At 36.5% G+C, this 16,542-nt stretch overlaps 1 protein-coding gene across 1 annotated transcript in view; it reads left to right on the top strand.

The window, feature by feature from the left end:
- Window positions 1–16,542, top strand: part of ITFG1 (integrin alpha FG-GAP repeat containing 1) — a 202,474-nt gene that overhangs the window by 169,160 nt on the left and 16,772 nt on the right. Inside the window, exon 14 of the mRNA XM_012554181.2 lies at window positions 689–767. Coding sequence (XP_012409635.1) covers window positions 689–767 — 79 coding nt within the window. The remainder of the gene's footprint in view (window positions 1–688; window positions 768–16,542) is intronic.

Raw genomic sequence — 16,542 nt, 5'->3', positions numbered from 1 at the left:
ATTGTGGCTATCTAAAGAACAATGCTTTCACTTCCCCTTCTGCAAAACAGGAATGTAGATACAGACTCTTGGTAATTCTTTCATGGAAGCAGTATGTAGTATAAGTATGTAATATTCTTCTTTCTGCATAAAAATACTATAAGGCCAAGATACCAATCTTCCAGTATATAGACTATGAATGATAAACTAAATTTGAGGTTCTAACACAGTGATAAATGTGTCCTCAGAAGTATAATCTCCCAAGTCTCACTGGAGTGGGACAGATTTAGAGTATGAAAGGGCACAGCCTATTCCGGAGACACAGACCTAGGAAAGATAGTTTATGTCACCAAGAGATGCACCACATAGCAGCGTTTCTCGCTAAGCACGGGGAGCAGCAGAGTCTCTCACATACGGCTGGGCAGGGGTGGGAAATGGCAACACCACTGCAGGGAGACAAATCGGCACTGCCTAGTACAGCTGGAGATGCATAGACCCTCTGACTTAGCAATAATATATGTTTTTAAATCTTTTCTACCAACAGGTTTTCTTATAAAGTGTTATCTATTTTTGGCACTGTTCTCTAAGTAGCTGTCATCTAGGTAAAAATAATATATAAGACTTTTTTACTTTATTTGTAATAGATTTGCTTGAAACTTCAACTCATTCACATACTTGTCAAGGCTTAACTAGTCCTTTTTTATTGCAGCCCTTTGGAGTGAATCAGCCAGGACCATATATCATGTACACAACTGTAGATGCAAACGGGTATCTGAAAAATGGTTCAGGTAAGACTGGATGAAACGCCCATAATGCATAAAATCACCTTTAAACAATATATCGGCAAGGTAAACTTGGCGACAAACGTTATTGTCATGTTTTCACATCATTTTTTTTATTATCTTAGAATTTCAGAGGACTTACATTGGTTGATTACATAAGGTCCCCATGACAAAAATATTAACATTGAACTCCTTGTTTATCCTCATTGTGATAGAGCCAAATCATTATCCTTATTTTTCAATTGAATTTTCAACAGAAAGGCATTGGACGAAAATTACTTGAGTTACCTTGATTAAAGAGTAAACTGGTAAATTCATTGATAATTAAGAAGAGCATCTTAGAAGAAAAAAAAGGAATTCAATTAATTCTACAGTCTAGACTAATCCTAGTATTTTCATGTGTGGAGTTGAAGCTGGAATATTATCTATAGGTTTTTTTGACATATGATTATTTTTAAAAATTCTAGTTGTATATTTAAATAAATAATAAAGGAAAATGCAACCAAGACAAAAAGGAAATAAAAGTAACCAAGGATGCCTGCTTTTGACAGATGACTGACTGTGGTGACACCCAGATCACAGTAAATACAGCTGTGATAATTTCAGTTAACTAAATAGGCAGTGCAATCTAATATATTAATATGATTCTTTGAGACTTCTTGAGTCCTAATTATAAACAGAGTTGCTATTGCTCCTTCACATTTTTGGACATAAAAAAAGGAATAATTCATTTTATGGGCATTCTCATATTTTGTAATGGCCTAACATAAATATGCCACAGTGACCTTTCTTTTGAGCTATTTGTACACATTAAGACTTTCAGTCATACTGCTGCCTCAGCACAGAAACACATTCCACAAAACAAAGCTATCTAAGAAATTTCAAGGAGAAATTGGAAAACACAATCACACTCAAATGCTTTAGTATCAGTCAAGGAAGCATAAAATATATAATTATGTAGATGATTTGAACAAATTACTTATTTAAGTCTTCATTCAGATGCATATTAAACTTTGTAGTGTACAAGAAAAGCTCCAGAACCAGCTGGTTTTATCAGTTAATTCTTGTAGACTTTCAAGGCATAGATAGTTTCAGTGCTTTGTAAGATGTTTCAGAACACAGGAAAGAAGACAAAAAGATACTCATTTCCTAACATGAAGCGAATATAACTCAGACAAAGCTAGCATCCACAAAACCAAAAACTTAGCTCACTGGTGAATTATCAATGAAAAATCGTATCTCAAATGGGAACATTTTAAATTCATCTGTATTTTGAAAGAATGCCATCAAGTAGGTGATTACCTAAGATATGCACTAATGGTTTAAAATATAGTATAACTATTGTATAGCAATAAATCAATTTTTTTAACCTGTCTTTTTTATTATTTTATAGTAACATGTTATGTTCCTCTTTCAATGTGTACTATTGTCCTAATTTTATTTTGGTCTGTTTTTTTGGTTATACAATAACTAGTTTAGACAATTCTCTGTAGTTTATTTTTCTTCATTATAATACAACAATGCAAAAGTAAGCATCAGTGTGTATATATTTTTGTGCAATTAAATGAATAAATATCATTTCACAGGAACAAAAATCTGGAAAAATATATACCGCATTAACTTTTATCTTAAGAATCACGATTTCAACAGATTCACTTTCCACTTTGTATATTTCTGTAATTGTTAACTATTTTTAAGTAAGCCTGTTGTCCTTTTTCATTTAAAAAAAAGAGAGAGGGATAAATTTTACAACCAAAGTCTATCAAAAATATTATTCTTAAAACTAGATGTAGAATTTTGAGAAGACAGCAGATTAGGAAGCTTCAGGAATCAGTACCTCTGCTGAAACAACTGTTGAACTGGTAGGAATTGTATGAATCAACTATTTTGGATCTCCGGAGTCTATTCAGACACTTGGAGCATCCAGACAAGAGCTTGATGAAGAGGCTGGTAAATTTTGATATGCAAGGAAACCTTTGTAAGGTCACTGTCTGACCACAGAGATAATGTAAGAAAAACTGCTACTGCACACAACAAGTAATACCCCCCAAAAAACCAAACCCATTGCTGTCGAGTTGATTCTGACTCATAGTGACTCTATCGGACAAAGCAGAACTGCCCCATAGGGTTTCCAGCGAGCGCCTGGTGGGTTCAAACTGCTGACTTTTTCGTTAGCAGATGTAGCTTTTAACCAGTATGCCACCAGGGTTTCCTCAAGTAAGACACACTTTGCAAAAAAAATAATAATTTGGAAAAGTCACAAATGGACAGCTCCAGCCCTCAAAAAGAAAAAATCAGCAATCCCTGGAGAGTGAGAAAATTAGATTACCAGGGTTGTTAAAACATAATACTCAACAATGTACAGTTCTCAGCAAAAAAAAAAAAAAATTACAAAACATACAAAGAAACAGGAAAGTATAACACATTCACTGGAAAAAAATAATTGAGAGAAACCATCTCTGAGGAAGCCCAGTTGTTTGAATTATTAGTCAAATACCTTGAATCTGCTCAAAGAGCTAAAGGAAATCAAGAAAACAATGTTGGAACAAAATGAGCATATCAATAAAAAGATGTTATTTTGTTGTTAGGTGCCGTCGAGTCGGTTCCAACTCATAGTGACCCTGTGTACAACACAACAAAACACTGCCTGGTCCTGTGCCATCCTCACAGTTGTTGTTATGCTTGAGCCCATTGTTGGCAGTCACTGTGTCAATCCATCCCGTTGAGGGTCTTCCTTTTTTCCCTGACCCTCTACTTTAACAAACGTAATGTCCATCTCCAGGGACGGATCCCTCCTGATAACATGTCCAAAATATGTGAGACGTAGTCTTGCCATCTTTACTTTGAAGGAGCATTCTGGCTGTACTTCTTCCAACACAGATTTGTTAGTTCTTTTGGCAGTCCATGGTGTATTCAATATTCTTCACCATTGCCACAATAAAAGGCATCAGTTCTTCTTCAATTTTTCTTATTCATTGTCCAGCTTTCACGTGCATATGAGGCAACTGAAACACTATGGCTTGGGTCAGGCACACCTTAGTCTTCAAGGTGGCATCTTTGCTTTTCAACACTTTGAAGAGGTTTTTTGCAGCAGATTTGCCCAACGCAGTGCATCGTTTGATTTTTTGACTGCTGCTTCCATGGGTGTTGATTGCAGATCCAAGTAAAATGAAATCCTTGACAACTTCAGTCTTTTCTCTGTTTATCATGATGTTGCTTATTGGTCCAGTGTGAGGATTTTTGTTTTCTTTATAAAGAGACAGAAATTATAAATAGAAAGCAAACAGAAATTCTGGAGCTGAAAAGTACTATCATTGAAATAAAAAATTCTCTAGAAGGGTTTAACAGCAGATTTAAGCTGGCAGAAGAAAGAATCAGCAAACTAAAAGAGAGGACAATTGAAATGATCCAGTCCAAGGAATAGAAATAAAGAAGAATAAGGAAAAAGCAACAGAGTCTAAGGGACCTGTGGTACACCGTTAAGCAGATCAGTATATGCATTGTGGGAGTCCCAAAAGGAGAAATGAGAGAGGAAGGGACAAAAGAAAATTTGATGAAATAATGGCTGTAAATGTCCCAAATCTGATGAAAGGCATGAATATACACATCAGAGAAGCTCAACATACTCCAAGGAGGATAAACGCAAAGAGATCCACACTGAGACACATTATAGTCAAATTATGGGAACTCAAAGACAAAGAGAAAATTTTGAAAACAGCGAGAGAGAAGCTAATGTTCCCGTACAAAGGATCCTCAATAAGATTAAAGCTGATTTCTGCTCAGAATCCATGGAGATCAGAAAGCAGTGAGATGACATATTTAAAGTGCTGAGGAAAAAAACTGTCAACCAAGAATTCTGTATCTGTCAAAACTACCCTTTAAGAAAGGAGTAATCAATTTATAGCTTTGATTTAAAAAAAAAAAAAACAAACCATGAAGGAGAAATTAAGACACTTCCATATAAGCAAAAGCTGACGGAGTTCATTACTAGTAGACCTACCGTACAAGAAATACTAAAAGGAGTTCTTCTGACTGGAATGAAAGGTCACTATACAGTAATTTGAAGCCATAAAGAAAAATAAGAACACCAGTAAAGGTAACTTCATAGGTAAATATAAAAGCCAGTAGTGTTGTGCTTTTGACTTAGTTTGTAATTTTTTTTTTTTACTATATGATTTAAAGGAAAATTCATTAAAATATGTATGAACCTAATAACAAAACCCAAAAATATATAAGGCAAAAAGTGACCAATAAGGGGAGAATTAGACAGTTCTACAGTGAAAGTTGGAGACTTGACTACCCCGCTTTCAACAATGGATAGAACAACCAGACAGGAGATCAGTAAGGCAACTGAAGACTTGAACACTGTAAACCAGTTAGACCTAACAAACGTACACAGAACACTCCACTTAACAACAGCAGAAGACACATTCTTAAGTGCACATAGAACAGTCTCCAAGATAGACCATATATTAGGCCAGAAAAAAATCTAAATAAATGGAAAAAGATTTATATCATGTAAAGTATCTTTTCCAGTCACACTGGCATGAAGTTAGAAATCAATAACAGAAAGAAAACTGGAAAATCCACAGAATGTGGAAATTAAATAACACACTCTTAAACAACCAATGGATCAAAAAAAATCACAATTAGGAAATATCTTGAGATGAAATAAAATGAAAACACAACATACCAAAATTTACTGGATACAGTGAAGGCAGTGCTTAGAGGGAAATATATAGCTATAAACACCTACATTAAGAAAAGAAGAAAGGTATCAAATCAATACCCTAACTTTCACTTTTAGTGACTAGATAAAGAAGGGCAAACTAAACCCAAAGCTAGTAGAAGGAAGGAAATAATAAAGATCAGAGAAAAGATAAATAGAATAGAAAAACCAAAATTTGTTTTTTATGAAAAGATCAATTAAATTGAAAATCCTTTAGCTAGATTAACTAAGAAAGAGAAAGAACACTCAAATTACTAAAATCAGAAATAAAAGTGGGAATATTACTACGGATATTACAGAAATAAAAAGGATTATAAGAGAGTACTGTGAACAGTTGTATGCCAACAAATTGGATAGCCTAGATGAAATTGACAAGTTCCTAGAAACACATATTACCAAAACTTACTTAGGAAGAAACAGAAAACCTGGATAGAGCCATAACAAGTAAGGAGATTGAATCAGTAATCAAAAACCTTCCAACACAGAGAAACCCAGGACCAGATGGCCACCAATTAATTCTACCAAACATCTTTAAAAAAAAAAAAAAACACTACTCTTACTCAAACTCTACCAAAAAGTAAAAGAGGAGGGAGTACTTCTAGCACATTCTGTGAGGCCAGCATTACCTGGATACCACAGCCAGATATACCACAAGAAAAGAAGACTATAGATCTAACCCTTATGAATACAGATGCTAAAATTCTCAACAAAATACTAGCAAACTAAATCCAACATCACATTAAAAGGATTATACACTACAACAAAGTGTGATTTAGCTCAGAAATGCAAGAGTGGTTCAACTTAAGAATATCAGTGTGATACAACACCTGCATAGAACAGAAGGGAAGAAAAACACGTTATCATCTTAATAGATGCAGAAGAAGCACTGGATAAAATTCAACATCCTTTCATGATAAAAACCCTCAGAAAACTGGGAATAGAAGGGAACTTTCTTAACATGATAAAGGCTCAACATGAGACAGCTAACACCTTCCTCAACAGTGAAAGATTTAAAGCTTTTTCCCCTAATATCAGGAGTAAGACAAAGATGTCCTCATTCATCACTTCACCACTTCTGTTCAGCATAGTACTGGAAGTTCTACTCAGAGCTATTAGGCAATTCACAAATGATTTACATTTACATTTCCTAAAGAATCCACAAGGAAAAAAAAAGCTATTTGTGCTTGTAAATGAATTCAGCAAAGCTGCAGAATACAAATCAACACCAAAAAATAAGTTGTGTTTCTAAGTACTAGCAATGAAGACTCTGAAAAGGAAATTAAGAAAACAATTCTACTTAGAATAGCATGTAAAAGAATAAAATACTTAGGAATACATTTAACCAAGGAGGTGAAAAACTTCTATACTGAAAACTACAAAACTTTGCTGAAAGAAATTAAAGAAGACCTCAATAAATGGAAATAAATGTTCATAAATAGGAAGACTTATTATTGTTTAGATGGCAATACTACCCCCAAACCGATATCAAAATCCCAGTGGTGTTTTTTGTTTGTGTGTTTGTTTTGCAGAAATAGAAAAATGCATCCTAAAATTCATGTGGAATTTTCAGGAACCTCAAATAGCCAAAACAATATTGACAAGAGAAAAACAAAGTTCAAAACTTACTACAAAGCTACAGAAATCAAAATAATGTGGTACTGGCATAAGGATAGAAACAACAGACCAATGGGATAGAATAAAGAGCCCAGAAAGAAACCCTTACAGGCACCCTGGTGGCATAGTAGTTAAGAGCTCAGGCTGCTAACCAAAAGGTCGGCAGTTTGAATCCCCCAGCTGCTCCTTGAAAACTCTATGGGACAGTTCTACCCTGTCCCGTAGAGTTGCTATGAGTTGGGATTGATTTGACGGTAGCAGGTTTGGTTTTTGTTTTTGTTTTTTTTTAATATGGTCAGTTGAGTTTTGACAAGAGTGCCAAGACTATTCAATGGGGGAAGGACAGTCTTTCAACAAAAAAATGCTTGGAAAATTGGATATTCATATGTAAAAGAATGAAATTGGATCCTTACACCGTAAACAAAAATCAGTACAAAACAGTGAAGACCTAAATCTAAGAGATAAAACTATAAAACTCTTACAAGAAAATATAGCAAAAAATCTTCATGACCTTGGTTTTGGCAATGAATTCTTACATATGACACCCAAAGCGCAGGCAACAAAAGGAAAAATAACTTGGACTTCATCACAATGAAAACTTCTGTGCATCAGTGGACACTGTCGAAAGAGTGAAATGACAACCTGCAGAATGAGAGAAAATATTTGTAAATCATATATTTGATAAGAGATTAACATTCAGAATATAGAAAGAGTACCTACAACTCAACAATAAGAAAATTAAAAATGGGTAAAAGACTTGAGTAGACAGTTCTCTACAGAAGATATACAGATGACCAATAAGTACAGGAAAAGGTGCTCAACACCATTAGTCAGTAGGGAAATGCAAATCAAACCCACCATGAGATACCACTTCACCCCCCAGTTGGATGGCTATTAACAAAAAATGGAAAATAATTAAGTGTTGGTGAGAACGTGAAGACATTGGAACCCTCATGCATTGCTGGTGGATATGTAAAATGGTGTAGCTGTTGTGGAAAACAGGTTGGTGGTTCCTCAGAAAGTTAAAAAGGAACTGCCATATGACTAGCCATGCCACTCACAGGTATGTATCCAAAAGACTTGAAAGCAGAGACTGAGATATTTGTACATCAGTGTTCATAGCAGCATTATGCAAAATAGCCAAATGATGAAAGTAACCTAAATGCCTATCAGCATATGATGGAATATCACTCAGCCATAAAATGAAGTCCCTGATACACCCTACTACATGCGTGAACCTTGAAAACATTATACTAAGTGAAATAAACCAGACACACACACAAAAAGGACAACTGTCGTATTGTTCCACTTACGTAAGGTACCTACCCCGTTGCTGTCCAGTCGATTCCGACTCATAGCAATCGTATAGGACAGAGGAGAACTGCCCCATAGGGTTTCCAAGGAGCAGCTGCTGGTTTCAAACTGCCAACCTTTTGGTTAGCAACCTGAGCTCTTAACCACTATGCCACCAGGGCTCCATGAGGAATAGGCAGATTTATAGAGCTGCAAAGTAAAATAATGGTTACCAGGGGCTGTGGAGAGGGAGAAATAGGGAATTACTGCTCTGTTTGGGATGATGAAATATTCTGAACATAGTGATGATAGTCACACAGCATTGTGAATGCACTTAACGTCACTAAATTCTACACCTGAAGAATGTTAAAACGATAAATTTTATTATGTATACTTTACCACAGTAAAAAATTGCATATATGATAAAAGTAGATGTAGGAAATATTTTTAATATTGTGATTTTTGATTCGTTAAAAAATATATATATACACATATATATTTCTTGAACCCCTACTACAAACCAGGCATTGGCGCTTAGTAGGATAGGTTACTTGATGCTGAAAACCCCTTCCATATTCACAGCCCACTGCAGATTTTTTAAGGGAAGGGAAGAGTACTTCCTCAGCACATGTGTGTTTTTTAAGTTGTCTCCAAACAGCAATGAAACATTAGTTCTATTCTCATTAAATTCTGTGGATTAGTAAGGAATTTTTAAGCATAAAAGCAAGGGAGAAATAAATCTAATGAAAAGATAAATGCAATTGAATGCATAAATCAAATGAATTCATAAATCTACATGGCAAAATACCATAAACAAAATTAAAAGTCAGCAGCAAAGTAGGAAAATCTACATTTCCAGTAACAGATAAATAATTTTTGCCATTTTACGAAATTTTCCGACCTTCAAAATATTTAAAAAATAATTTTTGTCGAAATGAACAGATGTTTATGACATATTTGGGGAGGAGACACATCTACCTGTATAATCCAAATATTATAGAGTGTTTCTAAATATATATACACTGTTAATATTGTATAGTGTGTTTTTAAATATATATACGCTGTTGCTAGTTGCCGTCAGTCAATTCTGACTCATGGTGACCCCATGGATGCAGAGTAGAACTGCTCGGTAGGGTTTTCAAGGCTGTGACCCTTCAGGAGGAGATCGCCAGGCCTGCTCCTGAGACCCCTCCGTGTGTGTCTGAACTGCCGACCTTTCCGCTGGTCGTGCAGCTCTTGACTGTTTGCACCGTGTGTGTGTGTGTGTGTGTGTGTGTGTGTGTGTGTGTGTGTGTGTGTCAGTGTGTGTGTGTGTGAAATATAAAAACAACATATAAGAAAGTTATCATCATTAGCTCTTGGTTGTGAGATTTTCTTCTTTATATGTTTTTTGCATTTTCACTTAATATGTTGAACATACATTGCTTTTTAATTTAAGAAATATCTTTTAAAAATATTTCAAGCATATGCTATATTCTATGCATAAATATATATATATATTCTAAACAGGGATGTGCCACTTAATTTAATTGACTTAGAGAGTAGTATCATGAAAACCTGCCCCAAATTTTAAACAGTGAAAATTCCTAGTTTAAATGTAAAGCATGTTGAACTCTAAAGAAATGCTGCTTGGTAAAACCATACCTCCCATCCCGTTCTGCCCTGCCAGTTGAGAACTTTAAGGAAAAGATAACCATTGTTATTAGTTATCTAGTGCTGCTATAACAGAAATACCTCAAGTGTATGCCTTTAACAAACAAAGTTATTCTCTCACAGTTCAGGAGCCTACAAGTCCAAATTCAGGATGCCAGCACCAGGGGAAGGTGTTTTCTGTCAGTTCTGGGGAAGGTCCTTGTCATTCTTCCCCTGTTCTAGGAGCTTCTCAGTGCAGGGACCTGGGTCCAAAGGATGTACTCTGCTCCGGGTTCTTCATTCTTGGTGGTAATGAGGCCCCCCTTCTCTCTGCTCGCTTCTCTCTTTTATATCTCAAAAGAGATTGACTCAAGGTACAAGCCAATCCTGTAGGTTGTGTCCTGCCTCAATATAATTGCCTCTAGTCCTGCCTCATTAACGTCTTAGAGGTTAGGATTTACAACACAGGATAACTCTGTTGTTGTTAGGTGCCCTCTAGTCAGTTCTGACTCAGCGACACTGTGTACAACAGAATGAAACACTGCCCCATCCTGCGCCACCCTCACAATCATTATGCTCGAGTGCATTGTTGCAGTCACTGTGTCCATCCATCTCATCAAGGGTCTTCCTCTTTTTTACTGACCCTCTACTTTACCAAGCATGATGTCCCTCTCCAGACACTCATGAATGGCTGTACCACACTCTGGAACCAAGCTGGTGAAGATCTGATTCTTTGAAACCCAGGAGGTCATGGCCCCACCCTTTGAGACCAAGGCAGCTCTGCTTTCTGTGCTGCTTGTCTCTTCAGCTGCTGCTTCCTGGTTCCTTAGCCTCTCAGACCTCTGATAATTATACCAGATCACAAAATGGAAGGCAGCCACATAACACTGGGAATCCTGGCCTAGCCAAGTTGACACATATTTTTTGGGGGCACAATTCAATCCATAACAACCATATTTATATATTTCAGCCCTGAGTTTCTCAAACAGAAGTGATTTTTTCATACTAAGGTTTTGTTACTGATTAGTGGGTCATGAAATTAATTTAGTTGCTCAGGTTCAAGCACTTTTTGTTGAATAAAATAAAAGCAAACAATAGAAAATATAACAGTACATCACAAATAGGAAAGTTAAGTATTTTTTCATGAAAATATTATTTTAGTTGTGTGTGTGTGTACTGGGTGATGACATAAAATGTAGTTTTTACTGTGGGTTATGGTCAAGAAAGTTTAAAAGCCACTGTCAGAGAGAGAGAACATGTATGTATTAAATGTTATTCAGAAGAGGCCTGGCCTAATTATCCTTTTGGTTATATATAGAACTTGTCATTACTACTAGATACTTTGTGGTCTTACTCCATTTCCCAGCAAAGCCTGCAAATGATATTAGACAGTTACATTATAGAAAAGTCATTAATTTTCAAAATAAACAGTAGTTCCTGTGACAGATTAAAATTAAACTAAGTTTATCATGAGCTAAACGGGTTTTGACTCGAGGATTGTATTTACTACTCTTGTAAATTAGCCAGAGGTCAGCAATAGGGATTCAAATTCCCTAAACAATATTTGGTAAGAACTTACGAGACTGGAGCATGTTGACAAAATCCTGTAGACTAGTGTGAGTTGTTGGACATTTATGAACATTAGTAAACCAAGAGCTGTTTCTATGCCCTTTAAATTACTTACTGGCTTTCCTTTTTAAATTCAGAGGAAAATTAGTCCCCTTAAATCCTCTGAGATTAGTATTTGTTAACATAATCTGAGAAAAACCTAAGTAAGCCTTAACTTCTGTGGACCTTCATCTATTCAAAAGGTGGTGTTACACAAACACAAGCCTTAAACATGAGGGCAACTGGAATGTATGGCCGACTGACAGCACAACGTGTAAAAGGGCAAAGAAGCATCTGAATTAAGTTCTAACAGAGTTTATATCCACGGTATACATTAGATTATTGAGGAAAAAATATTTGTTGTAACACATAAGCACACTGTCTATCTATAATTTTAATTATAACCATTTAGATTTCTCCATTTTAATAGTTCTCAGTTATATCTTCCAGTGTCCAAAAAATGTTATTCTTTATGTTCATGTCTCATATGCTTATTTTCTGAAATTATCTCCAAAGAAAGTATATTCATGTTCCATTTAACCACATGTAACTATCCATAAAATCTTTTTCTTTCCCAGATCAATTTTTTTCATCCCTCAGCACATTTTAAATGGTCACACTTATAGCCTGAGCAGTACTTAATTAATGAGGTACATTTTTGTGTCAGAATTCATAATGCATTAAAAAAGCAAATGGAAAGGATTGTTATGCCCTCCTGGATCATCCACCACATTCTTCCCTCTGAAAGAATGAATTCCTAGAAGAAGACTCATTCCCTTACTTTAACCTCATGTCAGCTAAAGTCTAACAGGGACAGCCAAGACAGCAGAGATGAGGAGGGGGGGTTGGCTCAATGAGGATGGTTTTCTTTCACTGCAAACAAGGAAGGAAAGGTGGGAGGCAGAGAGAGAGAAAAGAAGGAAAGGTATGGAATAGTTCTAAGCAGCAATTGATATATACTCGTGCTGTAATCACAAGAGTCAGATGAATGAGTAAATGAATTACAAGAATATAGAAGTTCAGAGAAACTGTCAGAAAAGTATTTACTCTTTAGCAGTTAGAAATCCCATAGGCACAGATGCAAATGATTCAGAGATCTATTCTGGAAAATTAAAGATAAATCAGAAATTGTAGTGCCAACAAAAACAAACATTTGCTTCATGCAATTGTATTTACAGACTGATTTCTAGTTTAGTATTTACAGTCAATATACATCGTAATACCGTAGGATGAACTGCCACAAAACAGCTTTGGGAGCAAGAAGTGGAAGAAAGAATATAATTTGTCTATTGCCGCTTCCATGGTCTTTCCTAGCAGATGTTTTACTGTCCCACAACTTGTAAATAATTCAGCAAGTCCTGTCTACTGTGCAAGTGTATTTGGTACAAAGGAATTTGACTAAAATCTCATTCATTGCTCAGTAACACCATTGATGTATTCCTTCTTATTGCTTTAGTATTATTTAAGGACTTAACTGTTTTCAGTATCCATGTTTTTTTGTAACTTCTGTTGTAACTTCAGTTGCCGCAAACCGTAAAATCCATCTCATTGAGGGTCTTCCTCTTCTTTGCTGACCCTCTACTTACCAAGCATGATGTCCTTCTCCAGGGACTGTTCCCTCCTGATAGCATGTCCAAAGTACTCACCATCCTCGCTTCTAAGGAGCATTCTGGCTGCACTTCTTCCAAGACAGATTTGTTCGTTCTTTTGGCAGTCCATGGTATATTCAATATTCTTCACCAACACCACAATTCAAAGGTGTCAGTTTCTTCTTCGGTCTTCCTTATTCATTGTCCAGCTTTCCCATGCATATGATGTGACTGAAAATACCATGGCTTGGTTCAGGCGCACCTTAGTCCTTAAGGTGACTTCCAGCAGATTTGCCCAGTGCAATACGTCATCTGAGTTCTTGGCGTATCTGCATCCATGGGCATTGATTGTGGATCCAAGTAAAATGAAATCCTTGACAAATTCAGTGTTTTCTCCATTTATCATTATGTTGCTTACTGGTCCAGTTGCAAGAATTTTTGTTTTCTTTATGTTAAGATATAACCTATACTGAAGGCTGTGGTCTTTGATCTTCATCAGTAAGTGCTTCAAGTCCTCTTTGCTTTCAGCAGGCAAGGTTGTATCTGCATGGCACAGGTCGTTAATGAGTCTTCTCCAGTTCTGATGCCACATTCTTCTTCAGATAGTCCGGCTTCTCGGATTGTTTGCTTAGCATACAGATTGAATAAGTATGATGAAAGGATACAACCCTTACGCACACCTTTCCTGATTTTAAACCACACAGTATCGCCTTGTTCTGCTCCGACAACTGCCTTTTGTCTCTGTGCAGGTTCCACATGAGCACAACTAAGTGTTCTCAGGTAGAATAGTATTTGAAAGGAAAAAAAATAGATTCTGCATCTCCTTACTTAATTTTTCACCACCCCTTATCTTAAATTTATCATAAATACATTATCAGGTAAAGTAAAATGAGTGAATTTAAAGAAGAGATACACTGATTTAATTACAGATCATATTGTTTAGCAACATAGTCATAGGTATTGCTTTTTTAGGCTAGCTCTACCCTGAAACAAATTTCAAATTTTTATTTTTTCAAAGAGGTGGTATGCCTTTTCCTGTATCAGTCTGGATTTTCCAGTCCAGATTAAGAACAGAAGAATTACAGGCCACAAAAAAACAAATATGTGGTACAGACTCATAATACCTATTTTGTATACTCAGCAGAATGCCCCGTTGCTCCTCACCCCTACTCCCACAGAGAACTGTCATGGCTGAGTATTTTCACATTGTTGCATAATCTCTGGTATGGCCTGTTGTAATTTGGGGTAGCAGTAGTGTGAACAGTTTGTCCTCAGTAACATTAGAGATCTGAAAATGTTTCCAGTCTCTTGGAAATCCAGTTGTATAAATTAATCTTTCTACAATACAGCTCTGTTTACATCCCTAAGTGGCTTCCTAGTGCCTGAGAATCAAGGATTTCAAATTGAACCCTAAATTACCTTTTAGCCTTGTATCTCCCTATTCTATTTATGTGCCGTACACCCCAGTCCAGTTTAGTTTCCCATATATGTCTAGCTTTTCCACCTCCGTGCTCAGCGCCCTTTTCACCCTTTCCGTCTCTGCCTCTCCCCTATCCCTACATCTCAGCACTTCCAAATCTGACAGTGCTACCACCATCCCATCAATCTTTCCCTAGCCTTCCCTCAACTGGAAATAAACTCTTTTCGTCAAATGGCAAGAGAGCTTTATCTTTTACCTCACAGAAGACACTAACCATTCTCTACCTTGGATTAATAGTAAGGTCAATATCTTATCTCCCACCAGACTATAGACTCATTGAGGACTGGGTGTGTATCTAATTTTGTTTTTATGTATCTTGCATATTCTAGGACCTCCAGGTATTTGTTGAATAAATGATTACATAGTCTCAGAAGAAAGACTTCCATTTTCTTTTAACAAGGTTTAAGACAGAAAAACTGGGCAGAAAGCTTAACTAAAATAGATCATAGTGACAGTTCATTTCTGGTTGGAACAAGGATTTTTTTAAATTTTAATATGAAGTAGTGGAATAGTTCATTAAACTAAATTAAAAATTTGGTCTCTATTTGTCTGGAGCAAAAGAGAAAGAAGGAAGCCAAAGACTCAAAAGTATAGAGGACAAATAGTCTACATGAACCACAGCCTCATCTACCTTGAGATCAGAACTAGATGGTGCCCAGCTACCGCTACCAACCGTTCTGATCAGGGCCACAACAGATGGACCCTGATAGAAAGGGAGAAAAATGTGGAACAAAGTATCAAATACCAAAAAAAATCCAGATCCACTGGAATGGACTCCCTGAGAGAGTCTTCAAACCTTGAACCAAAACTAACCCTGAGGTCACCTTTAGCTAAATAATCAATGGGCTCAAAAAATAATGACTATACATCCCTTCGGGAGCAAGGGAGAGTGAAGAGAACAGGATACAAGGAAAAGATTAGTCCGAAGGACTAATTGTCCACAGCTACCAAGGCCTCCACCGGACTGAGTCCAGTACAGCTAGATGGTGCTCGGCTACCACCACTGACTGCTCTGACCAGGATCACAACAGAGGGTTCTGGACAGAGCTGGAGAAGGATGTAGAGCATAATTCTAACTCACAAAAAAAAGACCAGATTTACTGGCCTAAAGGAGACTGGAGAAACCCTGAGAGTATGGCCCCCAGACACCGTTTTAGCTCAGTGGTGAAGTTACCTCCGAGGTTCACTGTTCAGCCCGGGAGTGGACAGCCCCGTAAAACCAAATGAGACTAACGAGGTACAGGAGTCCAGTGACAAGGGCCAGAAAGCAGAAGGGGACAAGGAAGCTGGTGATAGGGAACCCAAGGATGAGTAAGGATATTGTTGATGTGTTGTGTGATTGTTAAGCATTGTGATAGGGCAACATTTGTAGTAACTGTTAAATGAGAAACTATTTTGTTCTGTAAGCCTTCATCTTAAGTGAGAATAACAGCACAATTGGAAGAGCATAGTCAATGTCACTGAACTGTGCATGTAGAAATTTTTGAAATGGGGTATCTTTGGCTATGTGTATTTTCACCAAAAAAAAAAGGTTGAGAAGTTAGAGGGTTGATATGTTGTGGGATTGTTAACCAATGTCATAAAACAACATGTGTACTACTGTTTCATGAGAAACTATTTGTTCTGTAAGCCTTCACCTGAAGTACAATAAAAAAAAAATAATAATAATGAGTATCACCCATAAATACAGTGCTCCTTTATATGAGGCCAAACAATCAACAATTACTTTCAAACGAAGGTGAGAATATAAGGGGGAATAGACTTTATTTTATAAGCCAATCTGTTATTTAGCTGAAAGAACACCAGTATTTTTAAATATCATCTTGTCAGAGGCTA

The sequence above is a fragment of the Trichechus manatus genome, unplaced genomic scaffold, assembly GCF_000243295.1.
Source record: "Trichechus manatus latirostris isolate Lorelei unplaced genomic scaffold, TriManLat1.0 scaffold00014, whole genome shotgun sequence".
Taxonomy (NCBI): Eukaryota; Metazoa; Chordata; class Mammalia; order Sirenia; family Trichechidae; genus Trichechus; species Trichechus manatus.
This window is presented reverse-complemented; position numbering and strand designations above follow the sequence as displayed.